The sequence below is a fragment of the Crocodylus siamensis genome, chromosome 2 (genome assembly GCF_052110815.1).
Source record: "Crocodylus siamensis isolate JL-2025a chromosome 2, ASM5211081v1, whole genome shotgun sequence".
NCBI classification, from domain to species: Eukaryota; Metazoa; Chordata; order Crocodylia; family Crocodylidae; genus Crocodylus; species Crocodylus siamensis.
The window spans coordinates 26,042,135-26,065,146 of NC_143396.1; the positions used below are offsets into that span (position 1 = coordinate 26,042,135).

The following is a 23,012-nucleotide window of genomic DNA, read 5'->3' on the forward strand; positions in this document are numbered from 1 at the left end:
ACCTGTTCTTGCTCCATGTCCTCCATATGCTGAAGAGTATCATGTGCCCAGGGCATGTCCAGCACCATTTACAATTTTGAGTACTTTCATGAGAGAGGTGTTGTTGGACTGAAGCAATTTAAATACAATATTTTCCTGGCATCTGGTACATGCACAATTAGAGCAAGCAGGCTCCTTATTGTCAAGATACTTAAACACTTCCATAGATGACCTAGGGAGGTTATGGGCTTTCTATCCTGTGCTGTCTACTGTGGTAATGGCCAAAAGTTGGCCTCAAGATGTAAGCCCCATGTTATTAGCCACTTTACAAACAAGAGGCATGTCTGTAATTATATTGGCACTTTAAGAGGCTTTGGCTAAACCAGGTCTATCCAACTAGCTGCTCAGGGACTGCAGGTGGGGGTTAAACTGCAGTCCCAGCCTCCAAGTCTGGGCACTGTTTCCCCCCCAAAACTCTCCTCCTGCTGCTACCAGTGTATCTGGGTTTGCCCTACCTTTTTCAGCTTCAACTGCCTGTCCAAGACCCTGGAGTTGGGTGGGGTGGGGTGGCTTATGGGGTGAGAGATCCTGTGGCTAGGTGATTTGGGGGACCTGGGATGCTGGTGCAGCGTGTCAGGGTCAAGGGAGACATGCAGCACTGTGGGACAGGGGAACGGTGCAGCGCAGTGGGAGTAGGCCATGTGGCCCCTGCCCCATGCAGCCCCCCCAGGCACTCAGAAGTTAAACAGCCCTGGTCTAATCTAATGTTACCATGATTTTTGGGTAGAGATAGTTGTGAGCTGTGAGTTAGCAGCAGGGTTCCAAGTAGCTATGTAATAGGGTTGTCTCCCAATTATATTCCTCTCCATTAGTTTTTTGTATTAATAAAGTTGACCCTGTTTCTGACATCTGAATATGGCTCCTTTGCTTAACCCACAAATAACACAACGCCCTGCCCATAAGACTTCACAGCTGTGAGACAGGCAAAGGTAGATGAAGAGAGAACAAGCAGAACATGGCATCGCAGGCAAGTAGCCAGGATGATCAAAATGCCATGTATATTTAGTTGGGTTTGTGTCCCTGGTTCATCAAAGCACTTCAGCCTATATTTAACTTTAAGCACATGCTAAGCGGGGATCAATTATTCATAAGGTCATCAGGTTTTTTCATAATAGTGTATATAGGGTTAAAATACATTAACAGTAGTTTTAATAAATGATCACTTGTTATAGTATCTAGGAAGTCACCTGTTTCCTTATAGTCATGGCTTATAACAATCTGTAACACCTTCTCCAGAGAGACCTAACTGCAGGGACTTGGAAAAGTTCCAGCAAGATATTTTTCAACAGCATTTGCTGAATCATTGAAATCAAAACATTTTACAGAGATGGTTGAGATGTTTATGGCGTTCCCATGGAAATCGCAGAGGATTTCCTCACAAACCTGCATGCTTCTCCTCCCTTGGCAGGACACCTGCTAGGCAGCTGGGAAACCCAGACTTCTGGCATCTCAGCAACGTAGCCTCTCATAGCTTCCAGGGCAGTAGCTTAACTTGGAGGTTGGAGTAAGGGAGATGAGCAGGACATCAGTCCTGGGTGCCAGTGCAGAGGGGGTGTCCATTGCACCACTGCCCCATATCTGGCACAACTGTGGCAGCCCCTGCACATAGAGGTAAGCACTCTCTTCTCTCACTTCCACCTTCCCCACTACCTGCGATGCCCAGGGTGTCAACATTTCAATTTACAGTTCTGCTTATAGGGTCCATGGCTCTGGGCGGTCTTACCATATGGGCTCTCTTGGATTACAGGCCCATTCTGCTTTCACAAATGTTTTGTTTTTTTATGAAACTAAAAGCAGAATATTAAATTCCCTTGTGAAACCAAGTTACTTTGCTCCTCCCAGTTCTTCTTAAGACTCTATAGCACATGCTGCAGTGATAATCATTCAGTAACCCTACGAATAGAGTTGATATAAGGTGTGACCCACATGTTAAAGTGCTTTGCTGAAACAAGGCCCATGGAGTTTTTTAACATCTTGACGCATGTGGAGCTTTTCTGACTCAGACATGAGGTTTACACATTTTGGTATCATTCCCTCCCAAATAAATGAGATACTTTCCCCCTGTAGCTGAACAATATTCATGTTTAGAAAGACAATTGAATGAACCTAAAAAGAACTTGCAAGATAGTGGTTTCTGCAGCTCAGCACTCACAGTAGTAAATCATTGTGGTGAGGAGGTAGGACTGCCAGCACACGTCAAAATAAATCATTACCTTTCACACTGCTGATTGAAAAATGCTGCAATTACAACTGACAATAGAGAGCCTGGAGAAAAAAAGCTGTGATCAGCAAGGCAAATTCTAGGATGGGGACGTGCATCCTCTTTCTTCCTTCATTGCAAAACATTACCAGCATCTGAGACTGGCCCCATGGGGAACATATTTCATTGTGGTTCTGCACCTTGATTTTACCCTAGAGCCCCTTGTATACTTCGTTATACTGAAAGCCTCAAACCTGTGTGTGGTTTCTTTCCTTATGTATTATATTGGACATGTATTTATTTAAAGGTACCACAGACAGATTATAATCTCTCTATTGTTTGGATTGAAATACAGAACTGAATAGAGCCTTGAAACCACAGCGCACTTAAACACAAACTGAACTCTAAGCACATACTTAAAGATAGAAATGTAGTTAACAATTTTGCTGAATGGGAACACTATAATACTGCTTGTATTTTGTATTGCTGTTTATCAGTGCGTCTTAAAGCACTTTACAGAAGAGGTCGATATCATTATTTGTTCAGATGAGGGAACATAAAGATGCTCTTATTTTCCAAATTGGGTATTTAGGCTTGTGCATGACTAAAGGCATATGAGTATTCCTGAGCTTAATTCTTTGCAAGTCTGGAGTCAGGAGCTAGGTGAGTAATGCAGGACAAAGAGAGAATTTTTATTTATCATTTGGGAAATTGAACATATAATTTGTAATTTAATAATGCACTCAGCACTTCAGCCTCCCTTTCTACTTGACTTCTTCAGTCTCATAGACTATTCATAATTATTTGGCTAACATCTTTACAAATGCAGTATGCACCAAGCCAGGGGTCAGTAACCTATTGGTCCATGGGCCAGATCCGGCCTGCAGAACCTCTGGATACGGCCCAAAGATGTGTGGCTTTGTGGGAATGAATACTGCCTGCAAGCACTGTCTTTGTGCCATGGGGGACACAAGTAGCAGCAGCAGAAGGGTCCTAGTGCCCATTTTCCTGCCTCTAACCCAACGTGGGGCATTCTGGCCTGCAGGCAGATGTCAGATAATTTTATTTCTGTTCCCTGGTTGGGTGGATGGTACTGGCACCTCCAAACTTACCCTTTGAAGGTGAGAATTTAAATGTTGATTTCTGGAAGTATTACTATATGCAGTTTTGAAATATGCTTTCTGTACATATTTTATGCCAGCACAATGCAGTCATATGACAGATTCATTCAATATTTGGATAGTTCTTCAGAGAACATATTTTCGGCATTTTTAGCTCAGTTCTAATATTGAAAATTTGCAGTGCAAAATGCTGACTGATTTTCTTTGTTCACATTGTTCTGTAGAGAACAAGGATCCAACCAGTCCAGAAACCACAGACCAATATAGCTTCCCCTTCCCTTAGACATAAATTACTATTCCTAAATATTTATAGAAACAGCTGGACAGGCCCTTTAGCAATTTAGCTTCCATTATTTTTAAAATAGGTCATAGCAATCATTTTAGCAAGCCTATTTTATTAAAAGGCTTAAGACACACACACACACACACACACACACACACACACACACACACACACACACACACACACACACACACACGCACAGTTTTTAAATGTACACATTCTCCTGAAAGAGTCAAAATCCAAACTCTGCCAGAACCTGACTTTCAACAGATTTATTTTCACTTTGGAGGCCAAGGAAATACATAAAGAGTGAATTAGACTTTTAAAAGTACTTGCAGTGGGTGTGAGTGTAAATCTAAAGGTCATTAAAGCTAGGTTTCATTCTTTCCTCTGCTCACAGTAACTTGCAGTTGCATGTTCTGTATATCCCAGGGGATGCTGCACTGTGGGTTTATTCTCTACTGTGTTCTTGATATTCTGGCAGGGATCCAACATAGCAAATGCATATGGTCCATGCTGCAGCACACCCCTCCTCTTTGTAATTAATCTGAAGATTGTATGGTATTGTGTTCCTGGCTGTCACTGATATTTATGAATCAGTTTTAGACCTTTTTCCTTGTGCTGCACAGGAACCTTAATTGTCCCCTGATGTTTGCATGGTAACAAGCTCTCTCTGTTCATTCCCTTGCACTTCCCTCCTTGAATCCTGACCCTTACTGAGCAGTAGATTTACACAAAAATGAGGGAGTAAAATAATTGGCCCTCTTCAGACAGCTAATTATCAATCTTTTCCCCATGAAAATGAACTAGTCCACTCTTGGCTCTGAAGCACAAGTACTACACAGCTGTATGCGGGGTGACCAGTGTTTGGCCTGCAGCAGTACACATGGCAGTTGAGCTAAACCCATTCCTGGAGACTGAAGGCCGGTGCCTGAGAACAGACTAAGGCACCTACAAGAGTTCTTAGACAGACGTTAGGGGCACTTACACACATGCAGAGTGTCTGCTCTGTTGTGTTGGGAATCCAGCACGTCAGAGCTGACTCAGTCGAGTCTGCTGGAGCATCTAATTTGACGTGCTCTGGCAGCTCCACGTGTATCAGTGGTGCAGCGTGTCTCCATGCTGAGAAAATGGCAGCAGCACACTTTGAAATAAAACATGTTCAATGTGCTTTAGTTCAAAGCACCCCACTGCTGTTTTCTCAGAGTGAGGATGCTCTGCATCACTGATACACATCATGTGCATTTTTAATTAGTATGGCTCGTTAATTAAAATCACCCGGTACCGCATCAGAAACGCATGTAAAAATGCCCTAGATGCCCAGATCCAAAACTGAGATCCAAAATTCCCCAATCAGAAGCCACCTAACCCTGGAGGTGTTTAAATTCACTTGGCCTGTGCCTTTAGCTTAAGGTTTCCTGGATTAGCCCAAAGTTCTTCTTTTCTCCATGCCCAGGACTGCTCCAGTTGGAACAGCTGCATCTAGCTCCTGCCTAAGCCCCATTTGGATGTGGAAACTAGGAAGAATAGTGCCTGAAGAGCCTGATACACCTACACATGCTCTGAGTATGCCTAGTGAGTCCTGAGAGCTTTGAGCGTAACAAAACACAATAGCCACTTTCATTCAAAAACCCAAGCAGAGGAGGTGGTACCCACCTTTGCCATAAAGGCCTAGGGTGTCTGTACATGAGTGCAGAGTCTGCTTTGACACACTGTAATTACAGCACATCAGAGCAGACTCGATTAATCTGTAATTACCACACTCCAGCAGCCTTCCACGTCTCATGTATCAGTATCCCCGTGTTTCAAAATGGCAGCGGGGGCACTTTAAATAAAGCTCATTGAATGAGCTTTAGTTCAAGCACCCCTGCCGCCATTTTGAAGCTCAGGGATGCTGATACACAAGATGCTGAGGTGCTTTTATTAGATCGGCTTTCAGACCCACTCCTGGGGGGCGTGAATCAGGGTGACCGCCCTGGGTCCCGCAGAGCCAGGCAGAGCGGCCACAGAGATTCTGCGCTGCCACTGGCCACTTGGCACCCCACTCCTTCCTGACCGTGAATCTGCTGCCAAATCCAGCATGTCCAGCCACTTGGCATCTCCCCCGCCCCGGCATCCCCCACTTGCCGCCAAATCTGCTGCTGACTTTCTTATGTCCGGGGATGGGGCTCAGCACCCTGCTTGGGTCATCTCTGCTAGCAAGTTGTAGCCTGTTTTGGGTCATAGCCTCCACCACCCATCCTGTTGAAGCTGGGTCACTGTATAGCAAAGAACACATAATTCATGGGGTCAGAGGAAGAGCAAACAAGTAACAGCTTGACTCTGTAGTCTAATTAGTAGGGCATTCAGATGTGCAGGGGGAGTCATGGGTTCTGGTCCCTGTTCCCTCGACTATTTTAGGAATTTTATGTTAAGAACATAAATAGTATCTTACTGGCCTGGACCAATGGTCTATGTAGGCCAGTATGCCGTCTGACAGTGGCAGGTAGTAGATTCTTTAGAGGAAGTGTATGTACAAATCTGGTGTATGTACAAAGCACATCCATTCCTGTCCTACCCTCCCTGGCATCAGTAGTTCAGGGATCTCAGCAGATGCATCCCTGACTATTCTCTTTAATAGCTCCCAGTGGACCTGTTCTGCATGAATTTGTCCAATCTTTTTTGGAACCTAGTTATATTGCCTGCCTCTGCAACCTCCTGTGTCAGCAAGTCCCAGCAAATTAACTACATGCTATATAAAAAGTACTCCCTCCCTCTTTTTTCAAAACTTGTTTCCTGATAATTTCAGTGCCCCCTAGTCATTGTATTCTGGGACTTGGTGAATAACAGTTCCCTGTTCACTTTATCAACATCGTTCGTGATTTTTTAAATCTTGTCATGTTCCCCTTTGGCCTTCTCCTTTTTTGAACTGAAGAGTCCCAGCCTTTTCAGACTGTCCTGGTATGGAAGCTGCACACACCTCCGAACATTTTTGTTGCCCTTCTCAGTACCTTTAAAATAGAAATCATTATAGGAGCAGTAACTTGGGAGGAGCACTTTAATAAATATAGTGTAAAGCGTTCATCTTGAGAGTGTTATTTTGATTTGATTCTTGAGGCTAAAACTCATAGCTCAGAAAATGCAGGTGTATTAGGTGACATGATACCTCAGCTCTGTAAACTGAGTGGTCCTGGCACTTGTATTGTCATTTGGTCCATTTTATGAAAGTTGGGCATATGGTATTTGATTTTATCATTTCATTTTTATGTACATTTGTTTGTGTCATAAATGTTTCTTCCTTTTTTCCTCAGAGTGATCGACTACTTATTAAAGGTGGAAGAATTATCAATGATGACCACTCCTTCTATGCAGACATATACCTGGAAGATGGACTTATAAAGTTGGTTTTTAAAATACTGCACTGTTTGCATGCATATTAATCATATTGATACAATTTCTTTGTGACAATATTATTGGGTCCTGCAGCATGCACATTGATCTGGACTTGTATTCATAGTGCATTTATTACGCAATTTTGATTTTCACTTTCACTAGCAAGTAGAGGATTCCTTCAGTCATTGTGCCTTGAAGTTCCTGGACCCCCTAGTGGGTCCATTCCTAGTTACTTGTGATAGTTTGTGTTAGTTTTTGTAGTGCAGGTAACAACTTAAACCCAGGCAAGGTAGTAATGACATGTAATGCAAAAAATTCCAGGTAAGGGTGATGAATAGTGGCTAGCTCAGCATACAGCAGGAGGCTTCTTACTGCTTTTTTTTTCAGGGGCACTTGCTGGTATTCGTGACATTTTGTACTATTTATGGATACATAAGCACTTTCCCCTCATGCTGAACCCCTAGTGTGTCTGAAGGGTCTAGCCATGCATGTATGCCACTGCTTGTATGCCTTCAGACCACCACTAAGTATATTATGCATAGATTTTGGAATGCTTTTTCTGTCTTTTTTTTGTACACAGGTATATAGTGATGGGCAAGGTTTGATCTTACATCTTCTGTTAAATTAACAAAGACAGCCTACAAGAAATTAAGGAAGCAAAACATAGGAGCTATATATAAAAAATCTCTTTGAATATATTGCTTCCAAAGTACAGGCTTTTGATAGCCTTAGTAAGAGTCAGGCAGTTGAGGTACATGGTAGTTTAGCCAGTGCTTGCATTCTCACTCTGGACCTTATCAGAACAGAGATATTTCTATGCATGTTGAACTGGGGATGTCTATAAATGTTATGATATGCATATCTGGCTAATTGTTATTACTGTTATTATTTAGATTTATATCCCACCCTATCCAGAAAGGCTCAAAGCAGCGTACTATAACAGACAACCAACTCACAAGGTCCAACTCTTTGGCTCCATTATACTTTTAAAATGAAACTGTAATTTTTTGGATCTCAAAAATTCTTTCTGTAAAACTTGCACGAAATAGGACATGGATACATTAAGGAGACAGATGCTCTTTAAGAAGCAATGTCGAAACATTCTCATAGTCAAAGAGTACAGGGCCACAAAATATTTTTCATTTTATATGCTATATGTACTCTGTTAAAAGACAAAGGTTTTTTTTTTTTTTTTACTGATTAGTATTGGGAAACTAGCCCCTCACCTTACACATCCACATGGAAGAAAAGTTCATTAAATACACTATCTTTAAACTTCTGCTAAAAGCAGTATGTGCTCAGTAATGGAAACAAACTATGAAGCTGGTTAAATGCAGCCAAAACCAAGCATGGCTAAGAAACACATGGCTTACATTGGGCAAACATACTGATGGGAACCTTTTTTATTACTACAAAACAACTAAAAGAAACTACATTAACACAAAACTTGACAACCCCCCCTACAACAATATCTTATTCTTATTACCCCCTTTCCACTATTAACACACTAACCTCTCACTATCCACCCCCAACCCAGGAGGAAGCAACAACTTTCATTCCTTCACTTTGTCCTTTTGGAAGAAACACTGTCATTCTTCTTTCCTCCATTTCTTCTCTGCCTTCTCCTTTCCCATCTCATCCACATCTTGATCCATATAGTATTTCAATTCATATATTGACAAATCCAAATGTTCTCTTCTGGTGAAACCCAGTCCCTTGACCAACGGTAGGTTTCTCACCTTCCGTATCACTACTGGCTCACAGAGTAGTATGGTTCTCAGGCTCCATGTCTCAGTCCTTTGGGCACTAACCCATACAACACAATTTCATTTGTTACCTCAGTTCAGATTGATGACCCTCAAAAATGATGCACCCTTGCATCTCATACCCCTTGTACAAAAGAACAGTCCTAAAATACATGCAATACAGATTCTTCAGCTCCACATCCCTCTGCTGGGCACACTGTCAATTTTACCAATCCCCACGTATGCTGAATGCCGCTGACAGGAAGAATATTCCATATCAACATCCATATGTGATAGCTGTACATTCCCCTTTCAGGCTATTATCAGTCACCTCTTTCCACACATTTGTCATCTGTCCTTCTGTCAGATCCCCAACTATTGTTATCATGTCTGTCTTTCTTATCATATTAGTTACCTTCTTATGGTCTTCCAAGCACTCTAATCCCACTCCCACTGGTTTATGTACCTTTTAAAAACTCTCCATTTTCACATAGTGGGCCAGTGGCTGCCATACATACCCATGTTTTTTTTTCTGATCTCCCCTGTACGTGCCCTGTCTTCTTAATGTTTTTGCTGCCAGTTAATGACAGAAACATGCAGGCTTCCCCACTCCCCTCCATTATGTCTTTACAGAACATATTTCTAAAACAAGTATACACAAAACTTTCCAAATCTGGCCTCCTGAGCTTCCTAATTCCCTAGCTTTGTATAGCTATGTTCTGGCTACCCTTTCTCTTTTATGTATCCAAAAAAAAAATCTGCCTCTGTACCCTCCTTATCTGCTATCCCTGTGTGAAGGATGGTCAGCAAGTGTACCATTTTCACTGCAGCCATTTTACCCCGGAAAGATAACAGTCTACCACTCCACAGTCCCAAGATCTGCCTCACCTTACCTCCGACTTCTCTCACATCTTTATTCCTTTCCTTTGAGTATCCATTGGGGTTCCCAAGATACACCCTCTACCACCCGCAGCCTGAACTTCTGTAAATTCTCCCAATTCCTCACACACATCAACATACTTTTCATTTTATTTAATTCTGCCCCTGACACTTCATCATAGTCCTCAGTATGCTTCAATACCTTCTCAATAGATATGTTGTCCTGAGCCACTATGTTCACATCATCCATATATAATGGACATTTAACTTCTGGTGCTTTCTTACTGCATATCAGCTTATCATCACAAATTCTCTGCGCCATCATGCACACAAAAATATTGGGATCCCTGTTGTACCCCTGTTTGTATGAGGAATACTCTACTTAAGTACCTATTCACCAGTACTCAACTTCATATTTTACTGTATAACATATCATAAGTTGTTTTTTTTCCAGGTCTAAGTTCGTTATTACCATGTTTCTTTTCCTCTTACACATCCGATATGACATCTCCCATTAACCACAGGGTCTGGGATAGCCTCCTCTTAGAAATGGTACATGTTTGTTCTTTTTGTATCACATCTGCACAAAAGTCATGTACTGTATTGTTTTGGCCAGTACTTTTGCCGTCAATTTTTAGTCTACATTTAAAAGGGATATTGGCCTCCAGTTGCTTAACTCATCTTCCTTTCCCTTCTTGAATATCAAAGTTACCATGCCTTCTGCAAACTCCTCCCCTATCTCCCCAACCCCCACTAATTCCTTGTATGTCTCTATTATATCTGTCCCCAGCCATTGCCAAACATTTTCATAGAATTCCCCTGGATGTCTGTCTCTTCCCAGCGCCTTCCCTCTCTTGCAAGCTTTTAACCAGTCTTCTACCTTCCTCATACTTAACTTCTACTCCAGGTTTTCTTTCTTTCCATCTTCTATTCTTTCCTTTATCCCCTAAAGGAACACCTTCTTTTTTTTCTATCCATTTCTCTTCTTTTGTACAGCTCTTTATAAATCTCTATCATGTCCAACATCTTCACCCTCTTTTTCACTTGGATTCCTTTTTCAGTTCTCACGGCTTTTGGTTCCTTCCTTCTTTTCTTTCATTTCACTGAAAAGTATTTACACCATCCTTCCTTCTTTTCCATTTAAGGGGCTCTAGTCAGAAAGATTTTCTCATTCATTTCCTTTTAACCATTCTTCAGTCCATTGCTTTTATGTCTTCCAGTTCTTCTTTCACTCATACTCCTCTTACCACCTCCTTTAATAATTCCTGCTTTGTTGGCTGTAGTTCTTCTAGCTCTTCCACCTTGTTCTTCATTTCTCTTTGACCAATATTTATGAAAAATTCTCTTGTTCTTCTCTTGATTATTGTCTACCACTCTCAGATGCTTTTGTAGTATCTCTTCAGCATCCTCCTTACACCAGAGGTGGGCAGAATAGCAGATCCAGGCAGTGGCCAGACTCCATTTCCCAGCGGCCCCTGCCCACGTTGCTGCGGCTGGTTTCCACGGAGACCCCAGCAGTGGTGGGGCCGTGACAGCGTGGGACCAGGGTTTCCATGGAGACCAGCCCCAGGAGTACTGGCAGGGCACACAGCTTGCCCCGAGCCCTGCACTCTGCTGAGATCGTCTCTGCTGCCAGGGCTGTTGGGGCCATCTTCATGGAAACAGTGGTCCTGGGCTGTCACAGCCCTGCCACTGCTGGGGTCTCCATGGACACCAGCCACAGCAATGCAGTCAGGGGCTGCTGGGAAATGGAGTCCACTGTGGGCTTGACCTGGCTCGTGGGCTAGACTTTGCCTGCCCTTCCTTAAACAGTTCTACATATTCTTGGCAAGTCTCATCATGTAATAACTGAACATCTAGCTTCCACATCCCTCTCATGTCAGGTCATGTCTACAATCTCCTTGTTTTTAATCCCTAGCCCATTTGACGTTAATACAAAATCAGTCCTCAATACCAGGGTCCTACTTGGTTTCATCCTTGTAATGACCTTTTCATTGGCCCATACATCTTTTAGGTCTCCTCTTATTATATTAATCAGTACTTTTGATGAGCTGTCTAGCTCTCCCTCCTCTCCATCCCCTTTCCTATACCTCTCCTTGATAATGCAGTTGAAATCCCACATCAGAATTTGCAGTGGGAATCCCTCAACTCTGCCTACATACACCTCTGATTTCTTAGACAGGGTGATCCTTCCTTCTTTTTCAGTATATATATTAAAAATGTTTAACACTTTCTTTTCAAACTCCACCACTATCCATTGCAGTTTCCCTTCCACAGTCACTTGCTCCTGCTGCACTTCCACTTCCTAACTCTTGAGCCAAATCACAACTCCAGCCACTTTGTTTACATCCAATTCCACCTACCGCAATAGACCCCATCACCATCTCGTTACAAAATGCTTGTAATCCCTCTCCCATGGGATTCCACACTCCTGTAAACATATTATGTCTGCTTTAACCCTACTCAATAGTGGCATAATCTTGTCCCACCTCTTCCTCAATAACACACTTCTGACATTTATACAGTCATGCTTGTCTATTTAAATTACACATCTCTGTCACTTTTATGAGTCTTCTATGCTGCTGCTTGATGCAGTCAACTCTAATCCTTCCCTCTTTGCGTCCCTTTTGTCTGGCTTCTCCTTCTCCTTCCCTGTTAATACTGCTCTCATTCTCAGGCATAGATTACCTGCCACTCCATCTCTCACTTCCTTCCATCTCCTTTATTTTTGTGGGTCTGGCTTATTCCTTCTGCTAGTCTTCATCTGCCATTCAGTCACTGTTTCATTCTTCATTTCTCCTTCCTGACCTCCTTTTCTGTTCTTCTTGTGGACTGGACTCTTCCCTTATTGCTTCCTTCCATCAAGTATTCTCCAAAACTGATAATCCCACCACACCTTTCTTTCCTACCTTCTTTTATCTGCCCTTCCTCACCTTCATTCACCCTCCATCAGACTCTTGATCTTTGCTTCTACTCTCTGATTCATTTCTCATCTCTTAGTTCAGTTTTCCTTCCATAAGTGCCATTCTCTTCTCCAAGATTACGACTAATACTGTTCCAGGCTCCTCCTCCTTTTCCTCCATCCCCCTGGTACTCCTGGCATTGATCAAGGCAGTAAAACCAGGGCTCTGCCAAGCCACTACACTTGATCTTAACCCAGGAGCAGTTGAGAAATGATGATGCTGATGGGAACCTTTTTTTTTTTTTTTTTTAAAAGTAATTTTTCACGTTTCATGCCAAATCAAGTCCAAATCTGTAAGTCAGTCCAGAACCATAAGTGGCCCTACAACCAAAAAACATCCTCCACCCTTACCAGGGGTTTGAAATATTTCCAATGTCTTTTGGCAGGCATCCTATGTGTGGACTCAAGCTTGGAGGCTTGGGATTCAGATGCCCCCAAGTTTCACCTGCCTTCAGCCATATGGCCACAAGTACAAGCTAGGGAGGAGCCTCCCATTTCTGTAAAGTGGGCTTTAAGCCCCAACACCTCAGCAGGTACTAAACCATGCCAGAAAAACAGTTATCCATAGGAGGCTTAAAGAAAATTGCTTTTTAGACTGAGATGCATCATATTTCCCCTACCAGGTAAACTTTTTTTTTTTTTTTGGTAACATTTTATTAGAAAACAGACAATATCAAACAGATTAAAAAAGGAGCCCAACTGAGGCCTCACAAAGGGAATACAAATACAATTTCAAGAAAATACATACTACTCACATGATAAACGACGTCACCTTCACTTTGCTTAAAACTACAGTGTTATCCACTGAACGTCTTACCCTTGTTTCTTATATAAATACAGACTCACGCATCGATACATAACACAAAAGGTACTGACAAAGCCCTCACCCACCCTTTCTGACAACAAGAGCTGTCCCTTAGCTTATCTTATACCTATACAGGGCTGAAACAACCCCCTGAAGTCCAGCCCTTGCCAGAAAGTTGTATCCCCTCCTTCTGGCCCGTTCTTTCCTCTACCTCTACAGAAACGCAGGTAATCTTTCACAAGGATATGTTAATACAGCCTATCTAGATAAAATGAATGAAAGTGCCAACTGAGCGCTGTTCCCCTTTGCACCAAATCTTTTTCAGGTCATGGTGAACCATTACGCTGAATGCATTCCGATTTCCTCTTTACTCCCACAGCTGAGCTATGCCTTTGCTTCCTATTTCCAATGATTCTTGTTTCTTTACCATCCTTAAATGACTGGCAAACATCACCAAATGGGTCCCCAAGCAGTTCACCCAGAATCCATTTGTCAGCCCCTCTCTCAGCATGTTGTATATGATTAGTATGGCCCCACCCTCCCTGAGGTGAAGCCGGACCAGGTTGCCCTATGCCTCATCTGCCTATAAACATTTAGAGCATCTTGGGACTCAACCCCATTTCAGTCATGAGTGGGAGGCTAATTAGCACATGGATCCTCTGTGGTGGGTATCTGGATTACACACACATATTGAACAGTACTGAGCTATGACTTCATCATGGCTTGAAATCCTGTTGACTCTAATGGCGTCCGACCAATGAACTGTCTGGTAAATCCTGAGCCTTTTGGCTTTGGTCTAATATCATGTATTGTTGGGGGGTTGCTTTCAGGCTTGCTTCTTGATGTTTTGGCTAGGAGCAAGTGAAACTAGGGGGCATTTGACCTCCAAGGCCTCTGGGCATGGGGCTTGTATGAAGGATGCTTGCTATGGATTTCAGAGTATCTGAAGCCTTGAGACTGATGAGTCTGGGAAGTAGGATACTTGCTGGTGGCAGCACCAGACTTGAACAATTGAGATCTGCTCAGCTGAAATTTGGAGCTTAACTTGGAATTGGCAGTAAAATGAAATTTTAAATGTTATTAAAAAAAGTTTGTTCTATATATAAGTAGGTACCAAAGTGCTACTTAAAAGTGTATTGATAGCATACCTGTACTAAAACTTGCAGCAGTTTCAGAAAAGGTATGTATGAATTCTGAATGAACTAAGTCTATGGGTACTATATACACATTACTACAGCTATGTTTATTTCAAAGTCAGTTATTTCAAATTTGTTCTTCACTTCCATGTGCTCGGGGAAAGGAGGGTTGGACGGTAAGGAGAGGGGGAAGAGACTGCAGGATAAAGACAGTGGGAAGGTAAAGGGCAAATGTGACTTCCCAGATTTATTTTCCCTGCTGTAGCAATGTGAGAGGGGCAGATTCAAGATAAATATCTAAAAATTAGATTGCATAACTGGAAAATTATAACAAATTTATAATTTTTTCCATATATAGAATCTAATTATTGGGGGCCATCTTATGCTCAAGTAAGTACAGTGTGTGTGTGTGTGTGTGTGTGTGTGTGTAGATATATCTATATCTATATACACACACATACATACACATAACCCATACTTATTTGAACATAAGATGGACCAAGAGATGAGGGATAGATAGATAGATTTTATATTCCAAACAAATTTGTTGGTGCCAAATCTTAAGCAAAAGTAGCTGCGGCAGCACAGCCTCCAATTCAGAAATATCCAGTGGTAGAAATATAATCCACTCCCAACTTTGATGGCTACTGGTCTTGAGGAGAGTGGGAACACACATTTTGAAAAGAAAGAAGGGGAGTTAGCAGGTCAGGTTTTGTACTACAAACGTACTTTTTGGGTTTCCTTCAGAGCGTTATTAACTGTTCAGTGTGGAAAAAAATGTCAATTTAAACTGTGTGTATAAGAGAAGAAAATATCTACCTCGTTACTCTAGTTTGTTTTCCCTATTCATCAAGAGGAACTACAATAGAAATTAGTTTGTGGCCCCCGAATTTCTCCATCAGTGACCTAAGCAGTCAATTTGGTCCAAGGCTCCAGATACCAAAGGTCAGTGTATAAAGAAGCAATGACAGCAATTAACAAATAATTTATTGTTTTTGAGCTCTGTCTTGTGGATGAACATTGACCAATTAGTAATGGTCTTCTTTACACAGCCCCCTCTCCTGTGTTGTTGCTTATTCTGTAGGTTTTTTACATTCCTTCTGTGGTCATAACCTACTGCATGCACCTTGTTCATCTTGGAAAATGGTATCAGGCTATTCAGTTTTATCTTCTTTTCAGTAACTTTTACTTGGGGATTTTTGTGTTTTTGCTTAGCTGTGTGGCACCTCCAGTGGAAAAATGACAGAAATATTCAAATTCCCATGAAGATATTACTTTATGAGAAGATGACAAAATCATGAAAACATGATAATTTTTAAAGCCTAAAATAACCAATCAGAGACCATTTAATAAATGCTTCGCTTCACCCTAGCTCTATCCTTATTTGTTTGGATGCATATTCCCTGTGGTCAGCTGTAAGCCTGTCACAGGATTAAAACAAAGTGTAGCTGATTGTTGAGGTTTCTTGAGGTCTGAAGTCCTGTAACCATGCCTGATTCAAGCCTGTAGCATAATTAGGGGTAGGTGAGTGAGGCAGCATCCTGATTTAGAGGGCCTGCTAGAAAGTTGGCCCTGGGAAGCCTGTGCCATAGTAGCAGCAGCTGGGGTCAGGTAAGGCTCTCTGACATTTCTGCCCAGGGGACAAACTTCCTAAATATGTATCTGATTCAGATCTTCCAGCAAAGCAATTCAGAGTGATGTAATGCCTAACAATTAGGTTCCCGGCACCTAATGGAGTCTTTAGCTCAGCATTAGGTGCCCAGGCTGCTCATACCATCTTTAGGGATAAATGGGCATCTAAGGAATGGATCCACAGAAATTAGACAAGTAGGGAGTGGCCTAAGCTAACCAGAAGTGAAATGCAGAGCAATGGGATGAAACAGGATTTACTGGTTGATCGGTCAAAGACAGGTGGCCTTCAGTTAGGGTCCTGGATTGTTCATACATTTCTGGATTTAGGTAAAATTTCTGTGAAAAAATGAGAGGCTGCAGTAACAAGTAGCCTAGTTAGTAGGATGCTTCTGTGGTATGTGGGAGATGTGGGGACAGGCTCCTGCTTTATGTCATGTTTCATAGTCCAGTAGAGTGCCAAAACCCCCACTGAGTGTTTTAGAATTGGTCTTTCTTAGTATCTCCCATTTGAACTGTTCCATATGTTTAAACAGCTAAATATTCATTAAAACAGATACTTGAACCTCAGTCATATCTCGGACCCTAACCAATGCTCTAACCATTGGCCATGGAGTAAATCTTTCTCTTTCTTACTGGCCTAATAATATGCAGTTATTTATGCGAAGAGGAGCAGTTCCAGCAGGAGAAGTAGGAGCGTATCCTGGGGATCTGGGCACTCACTTGAAATGTAGGAGACTTGGGTTTGAATCTCTGCCACAGACCAGTATTTTGACTCTGGGTCTTCCACACTGCAGGCAAGAGTGTGCTTTACCTTAGGTTAGCATAGAATGAGAAGGACGCATGCTCTGACTTGAGGCAAAATAGTCAAAAGATCGCTGCTTTGTGTGTCAGGGCTCGAGTGGTGCTTCAGCTGTGGGGCTGTGTCTGCTTACAGGACTTTGTGAATATGCACTGCTCAAACCTTAAGAGGGTTACGTGACAGCTGAGTGGTGGTTGAGGATGTCACTGGTGCTTATAAAAGCATAATACACTGTTGAGTAATTTTTGAATACTAGGCTCTTCGGCTAAACATTGCAAATTTTAGGATCTCTACTGAGCTCAATGGGGATTTATCAGGTGCATGAAGCTAACTGGTGCATAAATTGTTGCAGATATTGGGCCTTTGCCATAACATCCTGTCCTAATCAACTTGTGCTTACTGTGTGACATCATTCACATGCTTTGTTCATAGGACATTATAGATTTTAGTAACTTGCTGGGAGATTGTGAATCTTGGAGCTTGCTAAAAATTACTGATGCCTCACTGAGGCGTCTGCTGCATGTACATGTTATGTAGATTCCAAGTATCATATAACTTCCTATTCTTACCAACTTAAACTAAGTGAGCCACTTCTCCATTACCATACATATTATTTAAAAAGTGAACTGTCCAAGGTGCCTGACAAGATCTTTCTTGTTCAGTGTGCTAGTCAGAATAGCAATCAGTACCAGCGAAGAGCTATCTTCTTGTGGGCTAGAGGGGGATTGACTCTTTTAGCAGTGGCAACAGTCTCACTATCCACCAGTCAGGTTCAGAGAAATCCACTGTATTCAGCTGTGTTGAAAAGCTGTGATTCTGCAATGGACTGAAAACAGACGAAGCTCTGATTCAACAAAGTCCTTCAGCACATGATTAACTCCCTTTGAATACAGTGGACATAAAACAAGCTTCAACTTGCTGTTAAAGAGGGACTTACAGATAGGTGTAAAGTGAAATGCTTTGCTGAGTCAGGGCATGAGAGCTGATGGCAGTGGGGGACAATAAAATCATTCAACTTTTCTTAATTTTCGTGTTATTCCCTGAACATGTATGGTAATTATTAGAAGAACAGTGTTGTTTCAAAATTTTTATTTAAAGGAGATGGGGCATTTTCATCCTTAGTTGTCCTTACTGACAAACACTGCACAGACAAAGAGAAGGGTTAAAATTCTAGGGGAAAACCATGAATGGTAAAAGCGGATTGATACGACTGTTGGCAATGAAGCTTTCACTTTGCTTTTATCTGTTTGCCAGCTGATGATGGGCTCCCTTGTGTCCTCTGTGATACTCTCTGATACAGTTCACATCTTAATACTAGGGAAGCATTGAAAGTCTTGTTTGTACAAGTTGGTATGCTAGCCTGCTTACCATTCCTGCACTCTTACTAATTCCCTGTGCATTTATAATTTTCTAATTATGTTATACTGTTTGACTATCGTCTTTGAAACAGAAAACTCCTTGAACTTCAGAGTTCAGGTAGACTTGGGCTAACCCTGTCTATTATGGAATGCTACTGTTGGAGGTGGAGTTTTTGGATGAGACGCAGAAACAGACTGCTCTCTCACGGCCATTGATTAGCTCTGGTTGTTCAGCAATAATCCACTTTGAGTAACGGCCCCATTGCTTCTACTGTGTATGATTAATACTGGTAGATATGTTTCTTTCCTATTCTAAATCATTGTTGTGGTCTATTAAACATGGCAACTGTTTGACTGTTGCACTTGAGGGTTGGTCAAAATAACTTCGTAATTTATTATGCCTGTGTTGTATGTGTGTGTGTACATAGCTATTACTTTACCCTAGATAAAAACTATTTTTAAAAGGAAGTTTAGGTGGTGAATACAGATAGGCTATGTTACAAATGTCTTGTAATTATTTTCAAACCAAGTGTTATAGATGCAAGAAATTCAGATATAAAGGAAAGCCCAATGTGCTAAAGTATGGCAAACCAGAGGTATGGTACCATGTGTGAATCTTCACTTTTCCCTGAACAGGGGGCAGATCCAGAGTGGGTGTAGCAGTGCAGTTGCATCCTGCTTTGCTTGTGCTGCCCATGAGCTTTCCCTGGCTTGCACACAGTTCCTCTAGAGCCTGGGGGTGAGTGCTCCTGCCACCACTTGCCCCTTCTTTTCCCTGCTGCTGAATTCAGCAGGGAGGTGTAGAAGGGGGAAGGCTGACAGAAGGAGCCTCTGAGGCCATATGAAACTAGGACCTCCAGTTAGACCTCATCCTGATCAGATGGTGAGCCCAGAGCTTGCTGCTCACATGGAGGTCTGGCAGGTGCCTGCTGTGACCAGTCAGTGAGCTCATAACTGGCTGTGCAGGCAAAATGGGGGTGGGAGGCTGCATTCACCTTGCACCTGGATCTGCTATTGCCCCTGAAATGACAACATGAGAGGAGAGTAATTTTGCAAAATCTGAGTGTCTCTAAAAATCAGTTCAAGCTAAATTACCAGCCAAACCACTGAAAAACCTGAATTGTCCCCTTCCCCACTCTCCCACCCACAAGTCACTGTAGGTCAGAATTAACCTTATTCCTAATAGAGAAACTTTCAGTTATGAAGAGCTGGGGGAAGGGAAATGTTGTTATTAATTTGCATATTTAAATACTAGCCTGTACTCCAGATTTCACTGTGCTTTATCTATGTGGAAAAGTAAAAGTCAGTGACTGGGTACAGTTATTGCTGTGTGGGGGTGACACCTGCATCTTCATACCCTGGTATGTTTGAATTCCTTTTTAAGGTTAACCTTAATGCTGTGGGTTTATAATGGTTGGTTTCAAGTAATGATTGTAATTTATCCTAAATTACTAATATATAGTCTCAACTTCAGTCAAATGTCAAGTAGCTTTTCCTTGTATTTTTTAATAATGAAAAGCCTGGGAGCAGTAAATGGAAACCCCCAGTGAATGCTGCCATCTGACGTTTCTAACAGTTTAAAGATCTGAACCTTAAATCTCACCCTGAAGTAATTTATTTTTTATGGTTGGTACAATCTGGTGTTTTACTTCACCCTGGAGCAAGACAAAGCAGCCACAACATATGGACCAGTTAAACTGGGTTTCCAACTGCTTTGTCTTGCCAGAGCAGTGCAAAGCACCTGCCACGGTTTCCCCTTCATTCCTCTGTTCCAAATTCCCTTTTTACCACATTTCATTCCCTTGGCCACGCATGCCCGCCAATTTTTCCCACCTCTTGCACCTCTAACCTTGGTGTCTTTGTTAAAGTCCAGTCTGGGTTATTACATTATGTATGCTGAACTTACTCTGTGGGAAATCCTTGCTCATTTAGGTCAGTGGCCAGTCTCCCATTGACTGAGATTGCTTGCTACGTACTTTGACTTGATTATCATAATCTTCACACCTTGTCCTAAACTGTTTTGCAGTATTACTGCATGCTGGTTGAATGCTTATAAAGGCAGTTAATAAAAAGCTAGCTTATGCAGCTAAATTTACACAGAAGTCGCACTTAATTCACTCAAATAGTATCTTTGGAATTACTTTTGCAGCACTTGCCTTGAGTTCACCAGGTGCTTTGAGATCCATTTGGATTCAAGACATTTCATAGGTCCCCAGACCTATTATTACCAGTGTAACATGACACATAAGGGATGACCTTATGTCCCATCTCAGTCTAAGAATCATCTCTTGCAGGAACCATCTGTGCACCAAGTTCATTTGGCCAAAACACATGGGAGGTTGTTCTTAACAGGTTGCCCTTTGCTCTGGAATCCCCTTATGGACCAACAGCACCCAAGTCTCAAGCACAGATTTAGCAAGCAAGGTTAAGTTGAGGTATTTTTAGAGGAGTTTGGTTTACTAAATATTATCTTATTGAAATATTATATTTGTCTTTATAAGTTATTCAGTCTTTTGTTATAAGCTGCCCTGAGCCTTTTTTGGGGAGAGTGGCATATAGATTAAATAAATAAATAAAATAAAAAAGTTAATAATGGAATAAAAAGTTAACTTAAACCTTGTTCTCAGCAGTGCTGAGGATCACTATTACAGAGAGACATGTAGATGTGAGCAGAGTTCTTTGCAGTAAGCAAAATCAGTATTTTGCTATTTTTCTGTTGTTTAGGCAAATAGGAGAGAATTTGATTGTTCCTGGTGGCGTAAAGACCATTGAGGCTAATGGGCGTATGGTTATTCCTGGAGGCATTGATGTCAACACTTACCTACAAAAGCCGTACCAAGGAATGACTGCTGTTGATGATTTCTATCAGGGCACCAAAGCAGCTCTAGCAGGAGGCACCACCATGATCAGTAAGTATTAAAATACCAGCTCTTCCCAACTGTGGCTGAGCAGAGCCTGCTATTTTCTGCTCATATCTCCTTCCCTGGTTTTAGCTGCGAACACTCTGTGCGGTTCTTCTGCAGAATGTGTTTTGAGAACACGTCCAGTTCTGGGCTGGAAATCCACCAAGTACTGGGTACAAGCTTCCCAGGGTTGCCGTGTGAATGAAGATGCTTTTAAGGAGAAGTAGCAGTACAGAGTGATGTCTTCGAGATTTCCCTCTCAAGGAAATAGTTGAAGCGCTGTTGACATTATTAAAATGGGAACAGCTTTGAGTCCTTCCAGTCATTGTAAATGATTAAATCCTGTTATTCTTTGGGTTGGTTGAAGGGGAGTGGCTATTTTTGTTGGATAATATTTCTCTTTTATTAATATATGTAATGATCCAAGAGTGTATGGCAATCAATGCTGAATATATTTGTCTTCATCTTTATTGGTTAATAATGGCAAGGTTTGTTTTTTAGTATATTTTCTTCAGTTAGGGTCCCAAGTATCTTTCAACCTATTGAGAGATTCTAGGTCTCTATTTCTGTCCTCTCTCTAGAGTACAAAAGTGAGTCTCTCTCATTATACAATATGTTACAGCAAAGAAGGCATTCTTCTTCATACCTTCTTTCCTAGGTTCTTGTATACTTTTACGCAGAGATTTTTAATAGGTGATCCACTGTAATCAATAGAAAGCTTAATTGCATAAGAGCATTCTAATTTGCACTAGCCTGCTAGTTTAGTTAATCAATTTGGAGGTGAAAGTGTATTTGTTTTTGCTTAATAGTTAAAAAATTGTGCTTTCTTTAATGAGGTGTATTTCCTTATAGTATCTAGAAAATGTGGCTGTTGGGACTTTTTAAAGATTTCTGCTGTATTTTGAAAGTACTTGTCTTGTTCAGAACTGTTAACTGTATAATAAAAAAACCCCAGAGTCTATACATTTAGTTATGCACCGTAAAATTCACAGATGTCACCGTAAAACCCATTGTGCTGTGCTGTATTTCTCACCTAGGATCCACTGTTGCAAATATGAGTATGAGTAACACATCATTAGTGCAGTTTGGTTCAGTGGGACCCCTCAGCTGTTCAAAGGTAGAGAAGTCCAGTGTTTAGACTAGGGGCTTCAAACATATGGCCCATGAACTGGATCCAGCCCCCAGATCCCCACCATTAAGTCCTTGGTGCTGTCCCTGGGTCTGAGTAGACCCATATGGGGCACAGTGTCCCCGTGGCTCAAGGCCAGTCTGTGAGCTAGATCTGGCCCATGCTGCCCCTCCCATCCCCCTCTCCTTTCCCCTCCCCTGCCCCCAGCATACCTGATCCAGTGGGACTCATGCAGGATGTGGCACAGATCCCAGAGTGCCTGGAACAATGCTGTGTGTAGCTCAGTCCAGTCAGAGTGGCCACAGTGCTGCATGTAGCCCCAACTGGACTGCGGCACACAAGGTGCCTGCCTCTGCAGCTCTGGGCCTGTACCACACTCAGTGCCTGCTCCAGGCAGTTTGGGACCCATGCTGCCCATGGCTCCTGCAAATGCTGTGTGTAGTATGGGTCCTAGACTGGCTGGAGCAGGTGCTGTGTGTGGCACATGTCCCAGAGACAGTGCTGTGTATAGGGCAGTTTGACTGGGATGGCCACAACATGCAGTGTGGCTGCCTTTCCAGCTGGACTGCATTGCACATGGCACCTATTATGGCTGCTCACAGCATGGACCCCAGACTGGCTGGAGCAGCTGCTGGATCAGATATGCTAG

The 23,012-nt window shown here is 42.2% G+C and overlaps 1 protein-coding gene across 4 annotated transcripts in view; it reads left to right on the plus strand.

Annotated features, from left to right (window-relative positions):
• Positions 1 to 23,012, plus strand: part of CRMP1 (collapsin response mediator protein 1) — a 74,335-nt gene that overhangs the window by 12,309 nt on the left and 39,014 nt on the right. For all 4 annotated transcript variants that reach the window (XM_090035567.1, XM_090035568.1, XM_090035566.1 and 1 more), the window contains exons 2-3: positions 6,934 to 7,022; positions 21,056 to 21,240. In XM_090035567.1, the coding sequence (XP_089891693.1) occupies positions 6,934 to 7,022; positions 21,056 to 21,240 (274 nt within the window). The remainder of the gene's footprint in view (positions 1 to 6,933; positions 7,023 to 21,055; positions 21,241 to 23,012) is intronic.